The sequence below is a fragment of the Notolepis coatsorum genome, assembly GCF_963971535.1.
Source record: "Notolepis coatsorum genome assembly, chromosome: 17".
NCBI lineage: Eukaryota > Metazoa > Chordata > Actinopteri > Aulopiformes > Paralepididae > Notolepis > Notolepis coatsorum.
In genome coordinates this window covers 38,645,924-38,670,034 of record NC_140181.1, presented here as the reverse complement: position 1 = coordinate 38,670,034, position 24,111 = coordinate 38,645,924, and the positions used below count along the sequence as shown (strand labels likewise).

Sequence of the window (24,111 nt, the reverse complement as noted above, 5' to 3'; positions counted from 1 at the left end):
ACCATCTGTTCCCTCCCCTCAAGGTAGGATTGCATCCAGCTCACTGATAGACTATCAAAACCAATTGCTTTTAGCTTGTCAATCAGAATGGAGTGATTGACCGTGTCAAAGGCCTTTTGTAGGTCCAGCATGACCATGCCGCAGTATTTGCCTGCGTCCACCTCTTGTTTGATGTGGTCATTCAAATAGAGAAGGCATGTGTCAGTGGAGTGGGATGTTCTGAAGCCAGATTGGAATTCATAGATTAGATTTTTTTCCGCTAGGTACTTTTCGACCTGTTCATAGACTATTTTTTCCATGACTTTCGAGATGGAGGTGAGAATAGAAACAGGGCGGTAGTTGCCTGGGTCTAATTTTTTGTGCAGAGGGGTCACCCTCGCAATTTTGAAGTCCTTGGGGACGTGTCCCTGTTTTATGGAGAGGTTTATTATGTGTGTGATGATTGGGGTGATGGCGGCTGCTGAGTCTCTGAGGAATTTGGAGGGGATGTTGTCATGGCCAGTGGCCTTGTTAGGTTGGAGGGCGCTCAGTTTATTGAGTACCTCATCTGTTGTTACCATTTCCAGCTTGAAGTCGTCCTTGCGGACCCCTAGGTTTTTGTAGTAAGCTACTATGTGTTCTACCCCTAAACGCCCTGAGTGGGAGGGTAGTTTGTTTACCAGTGTTGTGGCTATGTTTGTGAAGAAAATGTTTAAGTAGTTGGCTACATCCAGCTTGTCTGTGATGAGCGTGTTGTCCGTTTTTATGTTTATGTTTGAGAATCTGGTTGAGTTTTTTACTGCATCCTAGTTGATTATTGAGTAATTTCCAAAGTTCACGTGGTTTGTTTTTGTTTTCCTCAGTTTTGTCATTGATGAAATTCTTTTTTGCAGTTTTGATCATGGAGTTTACGTCGTTTCTTAGTCTGTTTCTTTCTAGTTTGAGTTCAGTCACGTGGGCTTGGAGTTCACTGCTCGTGCTTTTAGTAAGCTTTGACTGACTTTTTATGAAAACGGTTTTCATAGCGGCCAGTATTTCGGAGTGCATCCACGGCTCAGCGCGATTTTTTACCCTGGTGGTTCTTAGGGGGGCCATGTTGTTTAGTATTGTTGAGAATTTGGTTTTGAAGCCAAGCCATGTTTCTTCAACCAGTGTACCATTGAGTTCATCTGACCAGTCCAGACTCTCCAGTTCAAGGTTGAAGGCCTCGTTAGAGTAGGTTTTGAGGTCTCTAGATGTGACTGTTTTGTGGGAGCCAGCCTTTTGTTTTAGTTTTTTGCGGGTACAGAATATCATATAATGATCACTTAACCCGCATGCTATAACCCCTTTATTGGAGATCTTGGACTTGTCGGAGGTCAGAATGAGGTCAATGGTAGTCTGAGTTGATTCACATACACGTGTGGGTTGGGTGATTAGCTGGCTGAGGCCGTGCAGATCACAAAACCTACTGAATGACTTGAAGACGGGTGCATCTTTTCGTTGCATATCCGTGTTCCAGTCTCCAATAAGAATTTTGTCTACATCCTCAACTACAGCTAAACACCCATCCAGTGTATCATAAAAGCCACTATGATCTGGCGGCCTGTAGATTGAGCCAACCAGTAGGGATTTCGCCCTTTCGAATAGGATTTCCACCCATACAGTTTCAATTGATTTATGATTCAGGTCATTTCTGTTGATGAATTTGGTGTCTTTGTGTATGTACATACAGACACCACCTCCATGTTTGTTCCTATCATTCCTGATTATTGAGTAGTTCTCAATCTCTATCTCTGGATCTTTTACAGAATCGTCAAGCTTAGTTTCTGAGAAGCACAGTATGTTTGCCTTACCATTTATGAATAATTGTTTGATTTCATCCAATTAGTTTTTTAAGCTGTTAATGTTAATGTGGAAAATGTTCAGTCCATTGGCGTTGGTTATTTCATTGATGTTGGCAGGTTCGAAGTATTGTTCGTTTGTGATCTGTTCCTCTGAGTGGGGCGGGGGGGCTTTGTTGTTGTGGGTGGGAAGGGGGGAGGGGGGGGGTCGGGTCCCGCGCCGTTCTGGTACAACAAAGGACTCGTTCCAGAGTCCTTTGTTCCTGGATGTTTTTGCTGTTAGCTCTGCTGGCTAGCCGGCTATCGGCACCACTACCATCTACCAGGCGGCGGTATTGAGTCGTTGCAATATCAGCTGGCTCCCGGAGCCTTGCTGGATGAATTATGAATGCCAATAGCGAATAAAGGAAATAACGATCATAAAAACGAGTAAACTCGTTATTGGCGTTATTAAATTCGGCGGACAATAATGAGTATACTCGTTTTTGGCGCAGAACTAGTTAAGGGGTTTAACAGTAATAGTACAAACAGTAATCAGGGAATTTTCCTTCATTCGTTAACTGAAAATTATATTAATAAATAAATTAAATTATTTGTTTTGTTTATTTAATACTAACCAAGCATTTCCAGATGAGCAGACAGTTTGGAAACACTGGCTTTGGCCAGCTCGTTGGTTTTCTTGTTCAGCACCAGAGACAGGGCATGGACCTAACAATGAAAACATGGACAGATCTAGTCATTAGCAATCACTATATGATTTATCTTAGCATTATTAGTGCACAGAATTATTCACAAGTATCCTAAAAAACTAAAACAAAAAATACTACAACAATGCTAAATATCTACATGCAAGTATTGTAAGTAAGTAGAGTCCTGCTAGATAAATGTAAAATGTAAAAGTACTGGAGTCCTGTGACATAGCACTGCTCTACCCCCAATAAAAGATCCCTCATTTATTGATGAGAAAATGGTTCAGAGTTATTTATAGAACCGTTTCCTATTAGGTGGAAACCAGACTCTTGGAAGAAGAGATCCAAATAAACAATCAATCCATCCCTTTATTCAGGGACCTATTACATCCATTTTGGAGTAGCGGTTAACCTAAAAGTTGGACTTTAACCGTGTTCAGATATACAGCCAGTCCACTCCCGTTAGCCAAGCCCAAGTCCAGTGACCTACCTTGAGGTCCAGCTTGGTGTTGACCACCTCCATCACCTCATCCTCCAGGATGTCTGGGTACATGCCGTCTCCCAGGTCGTTGGCCCCTGGGTTGTACAGAGGATGCCCCGGAAAGGGCTGAGGCGTCACAAAGGGTACTTTCACGGCGTGGTTGTTGGCGGTGGAGCCGATGCCAAAGAAGTCCAGGATGACCACCCAGGTCTGCAGTGTGATAAGCACGTCCAGGCAGTTGAAGTCCACATCCACGCTCCGGCCCACGCCACCATAGCGCGATTTGAACTCCGGGTGGTGCCGATCCACCAGCAGCACGTTGATGTGCACCAGCGAGTCATCAAAGTCCGGGGCCGGGTGTGGGGGAGACGGAGTGCAGCGTGTCGGTGAGGGTGGTGGGGTGCTGGGGCACGCCGGGTCCTCCTTCTTGTTCTTACGACTGGCCGCTGATGGGGTGCTGGGGTGCCTCTGGTAGAGTTGGAAGACGTTCTGGGCCTCCTCCATGTGGGCCGGCAGTGAGCGGGGCATGTCCGGGTACAGGGCGTTGGAGGCCGACGGGCAGCTCTGGGACAGGTACTCCTTGGGGCTGAAGGTGGAGGGCTTGGGGGCACCGCGGGACACCATCAGATGCTTGTGCTTGGACTCTGGGTTGGGCTCCAGCAGGTCCTCCATGAGCAGCGAGCGCAGGGTGAGCTGCACGGCCATGGCGTGCGGGTGGTCCTTGGTGAAGTCACACTCCAGGTCCTGGAAGCGCAGGCTGACCAGGCCCTGCGAGCCCTGAGTCAGGTCGGCGCTCAGCTGCACCTGCAACTCGGCGACTCGGAAGGTGACCCTCACCTGCGTGAAAGAGGGCCCCTCCAGAGGGGCACCGTGGGACTGGAGGGGCAACGGGGAGGCGAGGGAGTTGGAAAGGGAGGAGTACGAGAGGTTGAAGTGGGGCGGGTCCCGGGCGAAAAGGCCCCCCTGGGGGTCAGGGAAACGGTGGGGCTTGGTGGAGGAAGGGGTCGGGGGCGGCGGGGTGGGGGGCTGGCTGGGTGTCACACGCTGCTCCTCGGTGAGAGACAGGTTGTCCAGTGTCTGGAGGACTTGTTCGTACACGGGCTTGCAGAGGAACACCTGTGTTGGCAGAGAGAAGAATATTGGCACACTTGACAAACAGCCGGTAACCGCACATCGATCATCTTCCATCAAAGGCTGTGATTGATGAGGAAGATGAACTAAATCATTCTCTATATAGGCCGTACGGTGAAGGCTGAGAAGTGGCTAGAAAACTATTCTCGTTCCCACCTCGGCGGACTACACAATTTTCACTCTGGGTGAAAGATATATTGGTGTAGATTTAGGAATAAAAAGTTCTCCATTTACGATCCTGCCCGTTTTGCACAATCATAATTAGGGATGTCCGATATTATCGGCCTACCGATATTGGCATAAAAATGTGATATCGGAAAATATCGGTATCCGTTTCCCAAAGAATTATATATATGTATATATATATTTTTTTTACATTTATTTAACCTTTATTTACCCAGTCAAGCAAGTAAGAACAAATTATTATTTTATTTATTGTCAAAGTATGCATAATGTTGTGTTAATTACACGACAAGAGATATGTAATGTTAATTACCTGAAATTATTTAGTTTTTTTGGGGGGGAAACCCTGCATATATCAGTATCGGTTGATATCGGTATCGGAAATTAAGAGTTGGACAATATCGGTATAGGTAAAAAAGCCAATATCGAGCATCCCTAATAGGGATGTCCGATATTATCGGCCTACCGATATTACCGGCCGATATTTGCATTAAAATGTGATATCGGAAAATATCGGTATCGGTTTTCAATATATATATATATTTTTTTACATTTCTATAACCTTTATTTACCCAGGCAAGCAAGTAAGAACAAATTCTGATTTAATTTATTGTCAAAAGTATGCATAATGTTGTGTTAATTCCACAACAAGATATATGTAAGGGATAATGTATAGCTACGAGGTCATTGTCGCAAAATAATTGACCGACACGGAGTTTCGAATACCGAGGCGCCTCGCCGAGGTGTTCTAAACGTAGTGAAGGTCAATTATTTTGCGACAATGACCGAGTATAGGCTTTGCACCCAGAGTGAAAATTGCGTAGTCCGCCGAGGTGGGAACGGGATGAAACGATACAGCCTTCACCTTACGGCCTAATATTGAGGTTGGCTGCTAAAAAAGCTACCAATTTAAAATCTACTCTAAAGAAATGGAAAAAATAACAACTCCTCCAATGTCCTTTCACTGTATGCCCTCTGGTATGTATGTGACAAATAAACCTTGAATTTAATTCTACCAACACACGGTCAATAAAAAGCATGCTTTATGTAGGCTATGTGTTATATACCTGAACAGGATTGACGAATTTGCCCTGGACCCTCAGTAACCCTGTGCTCTGGTAGGGCTCGTCGGTGATGAGAAACTGTGCGTCCTCGTCAATGGGAACTTTCTCCAGGGTGAACTGAATGGTGGTGTCTTTCAATATATGGAAGGCTGGTGGAGAAGTGACAGATCACTTAGCATACATCATTGTAATGTTGCATAATGCAATGTGTTTGAATCATCATATTTTTACACCGATGCAGAATAACAGATATGTAACTACATTATATAATTACAAATACAATCGACAACAGAAAGAAGAAAAATTTGTTCGACTGGCAGGGAACCAATAAAGATGATGAAAAGTAGGGGTGGGGGGGAAATATAGATATTGCAATATTTAGCATGCAGATATAATATTGATAGTGACAATTTAGCTGAAATACTAATTATTGGAATGAAGTGAACACGTCTTATTAGATAAAACAGATGATATCTAAATATATCATATATACTTTTATTGCAGATATTGATAAAGTTTTCCGTTGAGGACATAATTTGCAGTTGAAAAGAATTGCAATACTACAAAATCATCTAGTATTGTGATAATATCACATTGTGGGGCCTCTGGTGAATCCCACCCCTAATGAAAAGAATCATACTTGAATCCAAAATAGTGACAACATCTAATGGAGTAAGAGTAAATGTCAAACAAGAGTAAAGAAATCTGCCTCTTCTTAAAATGTTGCACAACAAATATACCAAGTGAAAAGTGAGTGTTATGCCTGACTTGCTATATTTGTTCCAACACATTTAAGACATATAACCTCACACACTGATTTAAATGATGTCTGCTGACCTTTTCCTTTGCTGAGGCACTCAAAAAAGTCATGGCGGGTGAACTGTGGCTCGTCCTGACTCATGCTGCCATTGTGGGAAGGCGACATGTTGGAGCTGGCCTCACTCCTGGGTACCTTCCTTAAAACCAGATGACTCATATTGAGAGAGTAAAGCCGGATATTTTTCACCAACACCTGCAATCGCTCCCCTTCAGAGTCCTGCCCAGTCACAAAGTTCTGGATCGTTATGCTCCCTAGGTGACCAACCAATAGCTCTGGGTGACCTGGTTTGCGTGGGATGGACACAACGGGCGATTCGATGTTGACATTAAGGGTCAGTTTCACAAAGAATGAGTCTAATTTGGGCTCCTCTTCTATGGTGAGATCCTCCTCGTCCTCGAACGCTGGGTAAGCCCAGCTCTGGCTCTGAGTACGAGTTCTGCGCGAGGGGGTCTCGAAGAGAGAAACCATACCACTGTACTCTGCCGTTTTTGTGGCCAGCACAGTCGACACTTTGGTGGCAGCGTTTTTCAGCATAGAGCGGAAGTTGTCTTCCACTTCATTGGCAGACAGACTAAGCTCCTTCAGGAACTTGGCTGAGTGGTTGTAGTGCAGCGAGGCCATCTGAAGCTGCAAAGAGCACTCCCCTTGGGACCTTTCTAAGAAATGAAAGTTCAGAGCTTCTGTAGGAGTGATTCCTGGGCCAGAAAGAAAGTGTACCCCTCCTGGAGTTATGGAGTATTCCTCCATGTTTCCGATGCTCACTACGAACTGACTTCGGCCTCCTTCCTGGGTCAGGTCCACCAGCTGCATGGATTCCAGAGAACCATTGACATCCAGCCTGCTGCCCATGGACACGTTGACCTTGGTACCATTGATGCTGGCCGTGGCGATCTTCATCCCTTTCTTCTCTCCGAGGACGGTGCCGGTTGACACTGTGCGAAGGAGAAGCAGGTTGAGGCGATGGATCTCCACAGTGAGTTCTTTATTCTGGTCATAGGTGGACTGGTAGGTACCCTCCTGTCCGCCGTCTTCCGGCTGCGTTGAGGGCTGCTGCGTTGACGGCACCCAGGTGTTCTCTTCTTTTGGGAAAGACTTCTGCAGGAACTTGAGCAGCTCCACCATGGTCTCAGGGTTGAGGATAATGTCCAAGTTGTTGACCTGTATACTGGTCACCTGGAGGGAGCTATCCAGGTTCATGGAAGGGCAGTCGGAGCTGACAAACTGGTACTCCAGTTTAATAAGGGCCTCCTGGTCCTTGAGAAAAGAGCTGAAGGGGGAATTTCTGTCCAAGTGCGTGCCGGAAGATGAATAACAATGGAGGCCTGGATGCTCTGGCGAACTCCCTCCAGGTGAGACAGGGGAGGAGGGCTGGCTCTCCAGGAGGCTGCCTGTTGGTACATCGAAGCTGAGGTGTTTGTGAGAGGCTACCAGGAGATCAAAGTCGGAGCCGTAGGTCTGTAACGTGTCCACCAGCAAGAGGCCGTGGACAGTCAGGGAGACCTCTGCGTCGTAAGGCCGCTTGACAAAGTGAGCGTTGGTTCCAAAGACCTTGAGGACAGAAATGTAGCGACCATCACTCTCCACACCCAGCTGCATGTAGTTGATGTTGAACTCGGCCAGGAGGAGACGGGACTCCACCAGCACCTCCCGTGTGTGTTGCTCTAGAGTCATGACACTCTGGGTCAGATTCTTGGCTGAACCTTGGAGCTTCCAGGAGCTGTCTTCCCTCTGAAAGATCTTCTCGTGACGGAGGGTCATAGGGTCTGGGGACTTGATGTTCTGGCCGTTCTCTTGGCTCTCTCCATCCTCCCCTACAGTGGGACTGCTTAGCCTGGCCAGGCAGCTCCGGAGAGCAGTCATCTTCTCAAGGTTGATGTGAACCTTCAGGTCCGGTAGGGTCCCCGACAGCACGGCCCCAGGGAGCTGGGGATCTGAGGTATAGCGCAGTCTCTGCTCCAGTTGAAGTAGGACATTGAACTTCTCCACCACATGGGTGGGGCCTACCTCGCTCTCCTGGAGATGTTTCCAGTTGTCCTTATAGCGACCAACCATGATCTGGAGGTCTTTGAAGGACAGTGAGTACTTCTCATACAGCTTCCTGCAGTACGATTGGGAGCCTTCAGGGGACGTGAAGCTGGGAAGTTCAGGGTTCTTGGGCTGGTCCTTCGAAGGCACGTCGAGTTCAGGAGGTGGAGACTCTGGAGGTGTAGCAAGTGGTGTCTGGTATTCGTCATCACTTAACTCCTCCCCTTCAGGTTGAGTGGCTTTTGACTTGGCTTTAATGTCATCTTTAAAAGGGAAACAAACAACAACAGGTTCTGAGTTGATTGTAGTTTATCAAGTTGATTTTAGGAGCCTGAACTAGATTAGATTCAAACTACCAGAAGAAGGCGGAAATTATGATAAGGTGGCAAATATATATGACAAAATATTTTAGCATTTGCGCAAGATAGGAGCACATTTTACCTTGAGAATTGGTGAGCAGAATTCTTCCCAAATCTACAACAACTAACATGGGATCCTCCGACTGGAAGTCATCAGGGAAAATCACCTGTGGTGCACAGATGTCCAGTTTCATGGTCCAGCGCTTACCGTTCTCCTGTTGAGGCAAATATTGCAACACGACTTCATCAGACACATCTGACCTCACACACATTGGAGGATATCTGACATCAACATTTCCATTTAAGCTCCCTTACAATGAACTCCCCAACGAGCAGCTGATCGATGGTTTGTCTGATCTCTGCCTTGGTCTGCATCTTCAGTTTATTGTACTGCCTCCTGGCAGCTTCTGCCACCCTCAGCTCCAACTCTGACTGGTATCCAAAACCTGAGACACAAATAAAATTAAATATATTGTTTTAAGATGTGAAAGCACCTCTATGACCGGCAATGTCACTAACATTCACTCACACTCTGCACCCAACTGGTGGAACACAGGCATCAGCTTGACATCACAACAACAATCATCATCATACTCATGTGCAACACTTGCAGACCTGTGACACAGCACCCAGAACCAACCACCTCAAATGGTAAATGGTAAATGGCTGCTTTTTTATATAGCGCTTTTATCCAAAGCGCTTTACAATTTGTTCCTCACATTTTACCCATTCACCCACACATTCACACACCGGCGGCCGAGGCAACCATGCAAGGTGCCAACCTGCTCATCGGGAGCAATTAGGGGTTAAGTGTCTTGCTCGGGAGGAGCGGGAATCGAACCGGGAACCTCCGGATTGCCAGACGACTGCTCTACCTCCTGAGCCACTGTCGCCACCTCAAGACAAGAAAGCTCCTGAAAAGCATTAGATTCTGTAGAACACCATTACATTTTACAGACATCCTGAGCCATGTTTATAGGTTAGCTAAATATTTAAGTTTGCTATTGCCCATTTGGTGATCAGAGAGGAGGAGTGAGCGAGAGAGAGAGAGCGAGAGAGAGAGCGAGAGCGAGAGCGAGAGAGAGGGAGGGCTCAGCCTCTTGCTCACTGTCCTGATGTGTTTCTCCTTTTGGCCAATATCAGTGTTGATGCGTGATGTTACCGTTTCATCACATGCATGTGTGTATGTGTTGTGCTGGCAAATTTGAGAAAAGGGCACCCAGAACTCACCGTCTCCTCACTACACCACCCTTAAAGCGTACAACACTTTGCATCTATTACACTATGCATCCTTGTTATACTGTATTTGACAGAATCTTGGGACAATTAAATTGGTTTAATTCGGATAGCTGTAAATGGACAACAGCAACATTATAAGAAATGTGCTTACCATCTTCTCCAGAGTCAGCTAAGAAGATAGATACCAATGTCCTCTGTGTTCAGTAGAAAGCTATCCGGCTGCAAGTAGCCTAGCTTAGCACAAAGTGAAGCGGATACAGACCACTAGCCTAGCTGAAAACTCCAGGAAAGATGTTTTTGGCCAACAGCTAGGCTAGTGGTCTGTATCCGCTTCCATTCATTCAAGCTGGATAGCTTTCTACTGAATGCACAGAGATGCATTTGCAATTGGTATCAATCTTCTTGTCCGACTCTGGAGAAGGCAGTAAGAGAATTTCCCATAATGTTGGCGTGTTCCTTTAAGAGTTTGCACTAAAATCCCTTTTCTTCTTCTGAGGCCAGGCTCATTCTGACCATGCTGGGTGACTGCCTACAAAGAGGGATTTCACTAGCCATGGTAAAGACGAGCAACATTTAGCAAATAGAATTTAAGACGCCACATCATTTCAGGGCCCTTAAGTCAAACTCATTGTAACTTGCCTGAGGTGTGGACCTTTCCCTTATAGAAGAATTCGGTGACCTTCTTGATGGCCTGGGGGTTGTAGATGATGTTGAGTGGACTGGTGTTGACCTCCAGTCTCCTCTCAAACTTGCACCTCATGGGGTTACGCTCGTAGAGCATCTCAAACACGGGTGCGACTGAAGACTCCGAAGTAGCACCTGGTCAAGCGATGAGTAGCGGTAACAAACGGCCGATGTTAAAACACTGTATCTATGCATGTCCGCAGGAATATAATGATTGACAACTGAAACACCCCTTTCATCAAGAACATATAACAAAAGAAATAACCTGTCGAGAAAATATGAATCTCACCTGAGCTACCACTGGACTGGTTAATGGTTACGCCAACCTTGTCCTGTGGGGAGACAAATGCAGTGAGATTGTGTTGTTGATACTGGTTAGCTCAAGAATTGCACTGATGACACAAGGAAACAACAACACAGTAAGAAGTGAAGTGTCATGAAGAACAGACACTGGACGAGCTAAGATAAGATAAGAGATAATATATTCCTTTATTGATCCCCTTGGGGAAATTCAGGCATCATACCAGCATGGGGAGGGGGAGGGGACTGTCAGAGAACGTCAGAGAACTGTGCAAATATTGTGAAATACTTGCTTTTTTTTTGGTATTTTATTTTTTTATTATTTTTTAAACAAACACATAAACAAACATGACAACACACGATAAGATATACAAGCATTAATTGTCAGAGCACATCCAATGAGATCACATTTTAGTTAATTGTCTTATATAAGATATACCCCTAATACCTGTTATCTAAAAAACCTACACACATATGCTCCAGCTCGAACCCCCCCCTCCCGGACCCCACCTTGAGAAGTACCTCCACTATCCCTCGCACCTAACCAGACAATACCATTATAAGCTAGCTTTTATTCTCTCCACCACTTCTAACCACATTGACATTTTGGATTCATTGAGACCCAGAATTCTTGCTGTAGATATTTCTTGATAAATCACATCGAGATATGTAAGAAACCAAACTTTACGGCACATTTTTTCCGGTTGAAACCAGCGTGATGCGATCAGCTTTTTAGCTACTGTGATACCCGATAAAACCAATCTTTTTAGCTGTGGATTCACTGCAAACTCAAAAACATCATTCAATAGTAATACCGAGGGGTGTACAGGTATATTCCAAGATACGAGTTTTGATAATTGTTGGGTCACATCTTTCCAGAATGCCTTAACTGGTGGGCAGTCCCAATACATGTGCATAAATGTCCCTTCGTCCCCATTTGTACATTGGGAGCATTTGGAGTCTTGTTTAAGCCCCATTCGGCACAGTCTTATAGGAGTCAAGTATGTCCTGTGAATATAGTTAAGATTGATTTGTTGATGATCCGGGTTCCTTGATGTAAGTCGGACATTTGCCCAGGCTTCCCAAGAGGAAAGGCCACTTTAAAGTAGTATAACATCAGGAACAGTGTATTGCACTACTAAAGATACCTAGCATGTCCTATATGCTCTGTAAATACTAATGTACAGATACCGAGATGGCACACCATGTACCTGTTTATTGCACTGTTTATTGGATTCTATTAATATGTTGTACCACTGTATTTTTATTGGATTCTATTATATGTTGTACCACTGTATTGCACATCGTCGCGGGCAAGACCAGCCGCATTTCATTGTATACCTGTATGCCGTGACAATTAAAACTCTTGACTTGACTTGACTTGACTTGCTCCTTGCCAATCAAAGTCATTTTCCAGGTCTGGTATATCCCTCCTCCAGACAGAGTCTAGTTGGAGGGTTTCATACGAGGACGTTAGTAATTGATGATAAAATTCTGAAACAAAACCTCTCGATGTCTCTCTTTCGTAGAAGAATTTGTGGTATCTGTGGTGTTCAATTGGTCTGTCTAATGGAACACCGTGAGACTTCAAACATAGCTGTAACTGTTTGTAAAAAAGCCATGTGGACTTGGTGAGATTAAATTTTTTGCGTATTTCTTTATCACTACAAAAACCCTGTTTGTTAAAAACATCCCCTAATGAGTGTATGCCTTGCTCTTCCCATATAGGGAATCTTATAGGTCGTTTTTCAATTAAGAGTGCATTGTTATTGAATAAGGGAGTATGATTGTGCCATTTATGTGGGTTAGGATTTTTTTTTTGTGATTCACGCCATATCCGGATCGCATGAGTAATTATGGGGCAACATTTTCGTTCACAGTGCTTGATTGGTAGTTCAGTGTATGCTATGTCCTTCAGTCTATGTGGTGCTACTATGTTTTCTTCTAATTTTCTCCAGGATACTAATGCTTGGGGGTCAAACCATGTTGTCAATGGTCTTAATGTGTACGCCTTAAAATATTGGAAAAAATCTGGAAATGCCATGCCACCATCTGCTTTATTTCTCTGTGCGGTGGATCTTTTTATACGTGGTGGTTTGTTATTCCAAATAAATTTGTATGTGGAGGAGTGTAATCTTTTCCAGTAACCCTCTGGAGGGGGTAACGGTAGCATTGAACTGAAGAAGTTGATTCTAGGTAGTACATCCATCTTAACTATTGATATCCGTGCTTGTACTGTGTTTTTAAGTTTTGCCCATCTATCAAGGTCGTCTTTGATTTTGTTTTGGATTTTTGTGTAATTGTGTAAATACTTGCTTTTTATATATTCTCATTATTGACATGGACTGCACTTTTTGACTAAGATTTAACTAAACTTTATTGTTAATTTTTTTTTTCTTTTTAATACTCATAAAATAATTTGGGTCGAACCTAAATCTGCAGGGTCGGTCGGCAACCGGAACCAAACAATTTTTTTTGTTAGGCCTAACTGAAATATACAGTACTATTCACATAAGGTGCAGTATACATAAGGTAGTGTTATTGTCCTTTTTAGGTTCCTAGTAGTTGTAGTTGGATGTCTGGCAGCAGTCCCTGCCCATGTTGTGGAGCCTGATGGCCGCTGGTATGAAGGACTGTATTACACTCTGTTTGTTCGCTCATTACCTCGGCTAGTCCTTCGTGCCAGCGGCCATCAGGTTCCACAACCGTGAGCATGATGTATGTAATGATATAATTATAATGTATATTATGATGTAATATTCGACGACACTATAAACAAGGGTTGCCGCTTAGTGTAATTTTTTGTTTGTTTGAATGAATGAATAAAGATTGAAATGCAAACTCTAATGTCAGTACAAGTCCGTTTTGAGCCGCACCGTTCTGACTCCTACAGTGTCTAGATTCTACAGTAGCTCTGACAATCTCAAGAGCACGTCAAACCTCATTGGCAATTGACACACAACACTGTGGTGGAATTACAAATGATGAATACATGGTGTCATTCATCCTTCTGCACTAAAAGGTACGTTTGGAACTTTAGATGACTGTATATGTGACGCTACACTACGCTAGCTTCCTATCACAGCCGGGCAAATTAACGTAAGATCTCTATGGCGACCGTATGTCATGTGGTTTTTATTTTACTTACCGGTACTCAGAATTCGTTATTTCACTCAAAGTCACATTTGATTAAACATGTCAGCACCCAGAAAACAAAGACTCTACAGACATTTTGAGAAGTTGGACTATTTGAACAAGTTTGGGGTGAGTGGCCTGGATTTCATGATGAGTAAAATAAATGTACATGTCGCAGGGGAGATCTTAAGTTCTTCTCACTCTATGTTAATTTGCCTGGCTGTGATATAAAGCTAGCATAGCGTAGCATTACATACAGTATACAGCTGGGAACCAGCAAGTAGCAGCGTTTTCTGAAAAATCTTCCCAGGGTAAATTATTCTTTAATAAAAAAAATTATATTTCTTTTTGAAATGGTGACATTATTTGGTTTCCTGGGTCTATTGCTGCTCACCGTTTTGGGAGACACCAGGACGGGGAAGATGGTTCCCTGAGTGGTCAGGTCTCTGAGGAACAGACCGCCCAGCTTCACAGACAACAGAGAGGACTCGGAGCGAGGGAGAGACTCCACTGTCACCTTGACCCCTGAAAAGAAAAAAAGGTTACAGCTAAATGAAAAAATGTCCTTAGAATTAAAACGTGTCTTGGCTTTGTTGGTTCTTGAGATCACTCCCATGGTTCTGTCATTCTGTCTGCACCAGCCATAACTTCTACACTTCTGATCCAATTTGGATGAAACGTCCATAGGCACATAGGCTGACAGTAGACCAAGATTGGTCAACAAAAATTAATTTGAATACTTTTAGTGGTCAAGTTTGGCCCATAGGAATGAATTGTGCAATGTCGAGATCTCCAGAATTTTGCATGTTTTCTAAATTGCCACCATGCCCAAAATGTTCACCTAATCTCTGACCTTTTTGTCTCAAAAATAACACATGCCTCAAGGCGCTGAGACGATGATATTAATGGCACTATACTGTACAATACATATATAATACTACCATATACAATAGTCTTACAACCAGGGTCTGAAATTAACCTTTTGGTTTACCTCATACTCTACTTAAAATAATAGTGTCTTGTTTGGGCTACTTGTAAGACTACTGTGGCTTCTGTGGTTGAAGTTTACAGACAGACGACATCACGTTAAGAGTGCACGGTGGTCCTTACAGACAGACGACATCACGTTAAGAGTGCACGGTGGTCCTTACAGACAGACAACATCACGTTAAGAGTGCACGGTGGTCCTTACAGACAGACAACATCACGTTAAGAGTGCACGGTGGTCCTTACAGACAGACAACATCACGTTAAGAGTGCACGGTGGTCCTTACAGACAGACAACATCACGTTAAGAGTGCACGGTGGTCCTTACAGACAGACAACATCACGTTAAGAGTGCATGGTGGTCCTTACAGACAGGCACACTGATGAAGGCCGGATGGCTGAAAACGTTTTGTGCGATATAACAACTTGAAAATAAAAACAACGATATTCCGAGTGCGGTCCCTACCTCCCTTTTTTGCAACCTTACAGACAGACAACATCACATTAAGAGTGCACGGTGGTCCACAGGGACAAGGTTTGATAACATACAGAACATCATTCCCAGCTCTGTTCTCAGACCCAGTTTTATAGACCAGCCGTTTTAACCCAGCATCAGATTCAATAATAACAAAGAGTTCATAATCAACCCCCCAACGCTCCCAAATTTTAATTTTAAAAACGAACTGATGGTACAAATAAGAGATGTGTTACTTGTGAATGAATGCACTGTCCGATTTGCACCAACCTTGAGACATATATTTGCCGTACAATAGCAAGGAGACCTGTGGCAAGGAGCTCTGAGTCATCTGGCCTCATGGTGGCACTATTCTCATAAAACTAGTAAAAATATTAACGACTCAGATTAGTGGCATGGTCAAAAGGTGGACTCAGAATTTGGGCAGTTCTTGATGCAGGTGGTTTTTAGGAATCCCAGTATGTTAACATCATATTACGAATCCGATCTGTGCAATTTCCTGGTGGTAAACTGGGAAATGTCCCATGTTATGAGGTTGACATGGATCGGCCAAACAGCAGAAGTGGTAAGAATGTATAACCTGAGAACTCCAGCTGGATGACGCCACTTTCGCTCAGGGTGTCCCCTCTCCTGTCCTGGTGGAAGAGGGTGATCCCACCCTTCTCCAGCAGAAACTCCAGCCTGGCAAACAGGTGGTCTCTCCTGGTGAAGGTGTTGAGGGTCTGGGAGTCCTCCAGAGGGTCAAACAGGTCATCCGTCTCCGCTGCTCACATGAGTACAACACAGGGACATTAGTAGGGAATTACCAATACCCCATCCCAACTATAAATCTTTGAAGTCGGACCGAAATTTTGTTTTAAATAAACGTTATTATTGTGTAGGATATGGATATGTATGACTGTAAAGAATGTAAAGAATGATGGTTAGATGGATAGATTGATCAGATAGATCTCTCGCTCTCTCTCTTTCTCACCCAGTATATCCCAAGTGTCTGGGACTGGTAGGAGGTCCTCTGGGTCCTGGGTTTCTCCATACCAGCCTCCCCAGCCAGGGAACCAGGACTGCAGGTACTGGATCATCCCAGAGCTCCCGCTCTTGGGTATGGAGCCGGTGGGCGAGCAGGGCAGTGGGTCAGCGATGGGCTCTCGTACGCTCTGGGGGGGGGGAGGGGGGCGGACGAATACAAAATGACCAAGGATATAGATTTATATCTGAAATCTTGTCCCAAAGTTTCAGTTAACTAAGTTATCAGTTTCAGAAGCAAATATAAACAAGGCAGGGTTCTAATATAGACTGTAGGAGATAATGAGAACCTGAATGTATGAATCGTGTACTATTCATGCTAATTAATGTACTATTCAAACTAATTAATGTACTATTCATACTGTGCTAATGAATAGGCTATTCGTTTGTTTTTAGCTATTCATTCTCAGGCTACTTACTGGAGATTACAGGCAGCACCGCTCCAGCATCTTTTCAACCTCTCCCTGAGGCTGGAGAGGGTGCCCCAGCTCTGGAAGACCTCCTGCATTGTCCCGGTGCCCAAGAAGGGACGTCCCAGCACCCCCAACGACTACAGGCCAGTCGCTCTGACGTCACACGTTATGAAGACGTTTGAGAGACTGGTCCTGCAACACCTCAAGCCCCTGGTGCGTGACTCCCTCGACCCCCTGCAGTTTGCATACCAGGCAAACATCGGGGTGGAGGATGCCATCATCTACATGCTCCACAGAGCGTACACGCACCTGGAAAAGCCGCGCAGCTCAGTGAGGATCATGTTCTTTGATTTCTCCAGCGCCTTCAACACCATCCAGCCGTCACTGCTAGCGGAAAAGCTCTCTGCGATGCAGCTGGAGCACGGCTTGGTGGCCTGGATCAAGGACTACCTCACTGAGAGGCCACAGTACGTCAGACTAAAGGACAGTCAGTCTGACGTACTGGTGAGCAACACCGGCGCCCCCCAGGGAACTGTGCTGTCACCCTTCCTCTTCACCCTCTACACCTCAGACTTCTGCCGCAACTCCAGCGGGTGCCACCTGCAGAAGTTCTCAGACGACTCCTCCATCGTAAGCTACATCACCGACGATGATGAGGAGGAGTACAGAGCCCTGGTGGAGAGCTTCGTGGGGTGGAGCGACAGCAACCACCTCCAACTCAACACCAGTAAGACCAAGGAGCTGGTGGTGGACTTCCGGAGGGGCAAGAAGAGGCCCCCCCCGATTCCCATCTCCATCCGAGGGGTGGATGTGGAGATGGTGGACTCATACAAGTTCCTTGGGGTACACCTGAACAATAAACTGGACTGGTCGGACAACACAGAGGCCCTCTACAGGAAGGGACAGAGCAGGCTGTTCTTCCTGAGGAGACTCAGGTCCTTCAATGTGTGCAACAAACTGCTGCAGTCTTTTTACCAGTCTGTTGTGGCCAGCATCCTCTTCTATGCTGTGGCATGCTGGGGAGGCTACATCAACTCAAGGGACACCAACAAGCTCAACAAGCTGGTGAGGAAGGCTAGCTCTGTGGTGGGAGTCGAGCTACCTAGACTTGAGGTGATGGTAGAGAGGGGGATGATAAGGAAGCTGGATGCCATCATGGAGAACCCCTACCACCCCCTCTACGACGAGCTAGTCAAGATGAGAAGCTCGTTCAGCCACAGACTCATCCCCCCCCGACACTCAACTAACCGCCTCGGACAGTCCTTCATACCAGCGGCCATCAGGCTCCACAACAGTGGGCAGCGACTAGCAGCCTCCAGGCCCCACAACAGGGGGCAGCGACAGCGACTGCTACCAGACATTGACCTGGGACTTATAGGAACCCAAGGGGGACAAAGTAGACTACCCTGGTACTTTGATTAATGTATACTCAGTAGATAGTAAATTATTATAACACTACCTCTTGCATACTGCACCTCACGTGACACTGTGAATAATGTGAATATTCCTCAGCTAGTCAGATAGTAAATTATATTGACCATATTGATCAAATTGTTTACACTGCCTGTGTTGTCTTTTACTACCTGTATACTGTGTTGTTTTACTACCTGTACCCCTCCCCCCCTCCCCCCCATGCTGCTATGATGCCTGAATTTCCCCAAGGGGATCAATAAAGGAATATCTTATCTTATCTTATTGTAAATTTTCCCTTGATACTTGTCATTTTATAATGAAGAGAAGTATCAAGGGCCTAATGGCAAATCATTATTTACCAATGATGATGTTGATTGGTTCAGTCCTTTCTCAGCACAATCCATGCTGTTCCCCATACTACAGTAGCTCCGGATAGTTAAGCCACAAACCAATGCAAGGTTTTGAGCAAATATTTTTAAAGTTATGGCATATTAAACATTATGGCTTAAGCTCTGAGTATTCTGAGAAAACAACCTTCAAAGAGCAGAGTGCTCGTTTCATACATTCTCAGCAAATAGTCCACTTTTAGAGAAGGAATCAGTGCTTGAAATGGATCTATATTTATTCTTTTTTGGCGGGTGCAATATTTAAATATTTTTTGCATGTACACATATCTCTTATTATCTCGTTCTTGACCTAGTAACGGAATTCAGAGGTTTTTGGCCTATGGACAGCAATATGGGCTTGTGCGGTAATCCGGATTTTGTTGCGGTGGGACACATATATGAACAGTTTTAGAGTTACAACCTGCTAATGCCCTGCTAAATACAGCTGTAAATCGTCTTACCTCTGCAATCTCCTCCTGCTTTCGGAAGCGGTCGTGGACGATTTCCCTCAGACTCTGAAGCTCCTCTAAGGTCTGCTCATCTTCCACCCTCTCCAACTCACACTGGTTGAGAAAGGACGTAGTAGAAATTAGGGCTAGACAGATATGTCGGTCAGCCAATATGTGACTCGGCATCGTCTAGGGCAGGCCGACTTGGTGCGGCAGGTTACATTCCTCAGAAATCGCTCTGAGGGGGTGTGGTCTGGTGTGTGCGGGCGCCTGTTCATTACAGCTCATGCATTACAGGGTACTTGAGAGGTGCGAAAGCACTAAGCAGACAGACAGAGAGCTCTGCTTTCATCATAGCAGATGATGAAAGCATGCATAGTGTAACATTAAGTTACACTGCTATCTTAACATTAGCAAGCTAAGCATGCATAGCGCGACCTGTGTAACCTTAAGTAACTTGTGTTCCACGGGGAAAGACCGTTCCATTTGTAACACAACTTCAAAGAATAACATCCAAATCCGATCCCGACGCGCATTTCCTTCATTCCACAGCGCTGAGCGTGCAACGTATTTCATTGATACTCTGGCCAGAGAGCCTACTCAAAAAAGTTCCAATGCTGTCTTCAGGATGATTTTAAGAAACTTTGTATTATGAAGTAATTCTGGGATGTCTGACTATTTCCCTATGCATTGGTGCGAGTTCAGCTGACAGTCCATAAAGTCCATGACATAAGTTCATGAGATGCTCTGTTCTTTTGTTGTGTTTGAGGTGGATGTTGTTGAGTGTGTGGGGTTTTTCATGTATCAATTTGAAACAAGCCTCTTGACTGTTGGAATTAGGGATGTTAAAAATAGCTAATAATGGGCGCCCCAGTGGCGAACCACATAACGCACTGAGTCGCGGCACGGCCGACCCGGGTTCGATTTGCCGAATGTCTTCCCCCCACTCTGTCTCCCGTTCCTCCTCTCTCTCTCTCTCTCTCTCTACTGGACTGCCCAGTAGAAAAAAGCGATAAACGCTAAAAAATAAATCTAAAAAAATAAATAAAAAATAGCTAATAATATTATTCATTATTACATGGCGTTTTCACATTCGCCGAAATGCTTGCTTGTGATTGGTCAACAGCCCCCCGACAGCGGTCATTATTTTTCAATAATGGCCGCTGTTTTTTCAATAATGACCGCAGTGCGCAGCTGTTGGCAATCAAGCCCACATCAGTGCAGCAAATCAGACACACCTGCCGCGCTGCACTGACAGCGGAGTGTCAGCGGAGCCAGAACAGAGCTGGCTGCCCGCGATAATAATAATCACTTTATTTGGGCTGACAGAGCCACAGAACAACTGCGATTTGTCAAATGAATTAGGTATATTGTTAGTAAGTTAGCCATGTAATAAGCGGGATAATGTATAGCGCTGCACTGACAGCGGAGTGTCAGCGGAGCCAGAACAGAGCTGGCTGCCCGCGATAATAATAATCACTTTATTTGGGCTGACAGAGCCACAGAACAACTGCGATTTGTCAAATGAATTAGGTATATTGTTAGTAAGTTAGCCATGTAATAAGCGGGATAATGTATAGCCTACTCGGTCATTGTCGCAAAATAATTGACCTTCACTACGTTTAAAACACCTCGGCGCGGCGCCTCGGTATTTTAAACTCCGTGTCGGTCAATTATTTTGCGACAATGACCTCGTAGCCATACATTATCCCTTACATATTAGACATTCATTGATCCAGAGGCAACCGGCTATTCGTCTGCTATTTGTAGATATATCAAGACAACAACACAACTTGCCATCAGGGACAATAATATTTCATCTATTTAGATACAGTATGTATGTATTATTTACAGATAATTGAAGGTACCTCAAAACATAAAACCAAGCCATGTCACACATCTTGTGTGTGTGTGTGTGTGTGTGTGTGTGTGTGTGTGCATGTACTAGTCTACCACACTACATACGGTTAACACTTTCACTACCACACTACATAAGGTTAACACTTTCACTACCACACTACAGAAGGTTAACCTTTCACTACCACACTACAGAAGGTTAACCCTTTCACTACCACACTACATACGGTTAACACTTTCACTACCACACTACAGAAGGTTAACCTTTCACTACCACACTACAGAAGGTTAACCTTTCACTACCACACTACATACGGTTAACACTTTCACTACCATACTACAGAAGGTTAACCTTTCACTACCACACTACAGAAGGTTAACCTTTCACTACCACACTACAGAAGGTTAACCTTTCACTACCACATTACAGAAGGTTAACATTTCACTACCACACTACAGAAGGTAGTGGTTGCAGTTTGCACGGTCACAAGACAAAATCATTGTAATAACAAAGGCCCTCAGACTGGAAAGCTGCCAGGTGTTAATTGCTCTAGAGAGGAGGGGTGGATTACAATGAATTCTGGGTGAAAGAGTTCTTCACGAGTGTGGCAGTTAATCATCACTTTGATTCAGATAATGGGTGTTTTCTCAGGAAACAGGACTGTGATATCAGCATGATTCATAATACATAGACTGAAAACTATATCCCCGATCCGAACAAGTGATGGCTTATTTTGAAGGTATGAATCTGTACTTTCATATTGGTATGTAAAAAAAATTAAAAAATAAATATTTGAAGATGCCTCAACAAGACCATAATGTATATGGCTAGTCACATATATTCTGCCAACATAAAAAGGCAACAACAGTTACTACACACTGGGAAGAAGAATCAAGCATAGGAAATACTGGAGGGCTGCCGTTTTCTGTTGTGGATGGTGCAAATTCTTGTCTCCATGTTGTGGTGAAGATTTAAACCTTTTTGTTTCGAGACCCCATCTGCTGCCGGTCTGAAGCTTTCTGGTTCACTCAGAACTCAGAGCAGTAGTACCGCACTTGAAAAACATGTCAACATTTTTTAAATGTTCAATTGCAAATGTAATCAATTGTAGTTGTTTTTCTGGTAAATTAAATGTTTAGATTAACACTTTAATCACCAAAAACGCTGGAACACGTCTTTCCCCGCCATGCTCATTCTGCCAAAGACGCTGGACCACGTCTTTGATATCAATATTTCAAAAATCTGTGATCGAAATCATATTTCTCCCCCGGAGACCTGAGATCTACTGTTGAGCCCCTCTCAACTCTCCAACGGTTCAAGAGCGCCATCTGGTGGCCGATCGGCGGATCGCCCAAACAGGAAGTGACGCGCCTGAAGTGGTGCTCGCCCATATTTCGTCCGGGCACTCGCTATCGTTAGCGGGACCCCATCTTGATACACTGGACATCGATCGGTTGCAAATAACTCGATAAACAACATGATTTGGACGTATATACTATTATATAACCTGGAAATGGATCGGATATTTCTACATCCCATAATAGGAAAATTTCTGTTCCACGCTCATCGCCCAACGGCACGAGGAAGCTACGGTAATATTCAGCGTTATTTTTCAATGTGTTCGATACTAACTGCTCTAATGATCATATCACCCACACTAGATGAATCATATAACGTTGGCCACGGAATTATAAATGACCCCCCCCCCCCCCATCCGGTCATCATCAGATCATACTTAGTAACTTCTAGAAGCACGTCCATTTGAATTTTTTTATCTCGCGCAGATTCCTATCAAACTGTATTTCATCATCAATATAATGCATTTGGGGCTATAAATCACTTTCTGGAGAAAGCTGCAGAAAACGTTAAAAACATACTTATACTTTAGACCGTATTTTAGTATGAATATGTGAATGAAAAAGTATAACGTTGCTACACCCTGAACAATAGATATAGGACGTTGAATGGGCCATAGTAATGTCAATTTAGCAATACAATTTAAAAAGTTATAGCCCTGCAAAGAAGGGGAACTTCTCCATGTTAAATAGGGCTGGCGAAGGATGGTAAATTATGAATTTAACCCTGGCGATCAAAGTGTTAATCGACTAATCAAGAAAATAATCGTTAGTTGCAGCCCAAATGCTCACACAAAGGTATGATGGTGACTTTACACACTGCACCAGAAATCAAGGGTAGGTTCCCCTGAACCATAAAAGGTATAACACTTGATACTGACTCAAAGAATAAGCTCAGAATTGTCAAAAATACAACACTAAATCTAGGTGAAACTTTGTCTATGTTTGTTTGTCTAGTAAAGTAGAGGGTTCATGTAAAATAATCTAAACTATTCCGTTAAGGTGTAAAGAGGAAGCACCTCTTCATGTACTCCGAGGGGTACTCCCTTGAGCTGCTGGAAGTACAGTTGGGTGTAGAGTTGGGCGTCCCGTGCTCGCTGCAGGGCAAAGTCCCAGCTGCATCTCCGTCGCAGTTCCCTGATCTCACTCAGGTTGGCCTGGATGGCAAACATCCACCACTGACGGCAGCTAGAAGACACGCGCACAAATCTTTCCTTTATACAGGGTATATCGGTCAATCGATCGGACCTTCCTACGCTGAGCTATGGTAACTTTCGCACACCTACCCCCTACAGGTGAATGCCTCATTGTTTTCCGGAGGTATTATGTGGTAGGTGCGCAAAGGTTACCATAGCTCAGCGTAGGAAGGTCCAATAGATTCAGGGTTTATCTATACGTGTTTTATGCACTCGGTGCATAATAACGTGATGATGGTCATATCTCTAGTACCACAACCCAACCTATGAGCGAATCTATGAAGGGGAGCAAAATATGGTAGGAGACTTATTTAGCGAAAAGTCTGTTTTTTGTAACCACTAATAAACTACAAAAGCAAAATGTCAATCATATCAAAACACAATCTAGGGATGTACTGTATAGTAATAAAAAAAATCACATCTAGAATTTTCCCACCCAGATGGTACCAAATCGCTTAAGAAATTAAGTTGCATTTAATGTTTAGTTAAGATAATATAACCCGCATTCTCATATACTCCAGAATACACTTTTCATTACATTTCTTGAAATCAATGATTTGTTTTGATTGTATATTGTTTGTATTTATTTACATGTTCAAAATAAAGATTTCAAATCAAATCAAAATTATTAGCTAAAACCCAAT

The 24,111-nt window shown here is 44.2% G+C and overlaps 1 protein-coding gene across 1 annotated transcript in view; it reads right to left on the bottom strand.

Moving 5' to 3' along the window:
- The window catches only part of vps13d (vacuolar protein sorting 13 homolog D), a 200,101-nt gene that overhangs the window by 154,899 nt on the left and 21,091 nt on the right, over positions 1-24,111 (bottom strand). Inside the window, exons 9-21 of the mRNA XM_084334010.1 lie at positions 23,291-23,459; positions 19,071-19,172; positions 16,348-16,528; positions 15,955-16,137; positions 14,307-14,437; positions 10,767-10,809; positions 10,433-10,612; positions 8,870-9,000; positions 8,637-8,769; positions 6,188-8,458; positions 5,354-5,499; positions 2,982-4,088; positions 2,420-2,510 (exon numbers count right to left, since the gene is read on the bottom strand). Of these exons, the coding sequence (XP_084190136.1) occupies positions 2,420-2,510; positions 2,982-4,088; positions 5,354-5,499; positions 6,188-8,458; positions 8,637-8,769; positions 8,870-9,000; positions 10,433-10,612; positions 10,767-10,809; positions 14,307-14,437; positions 15,955-16,137; positions 16,348-16,528; positions 19,071-19,172; positions 23,291-23,459 (4,868 nt within the window). The remainder of the gene's footprint in view (positions 1-2,419; positions 2,511-2,981; positions 4,089-5,353; positions 5,500-6,187; positions 8,459-8,636; positions 8,770-8,869; positions 9,001-10,432; positions 10,613-10,766; positions 10,810-14,306; positions 14,438-15,954; positions 16,138-16,347; positions 16,529-19,070; positions 19,173-23,290; positions 23,460-24,111) is intronic.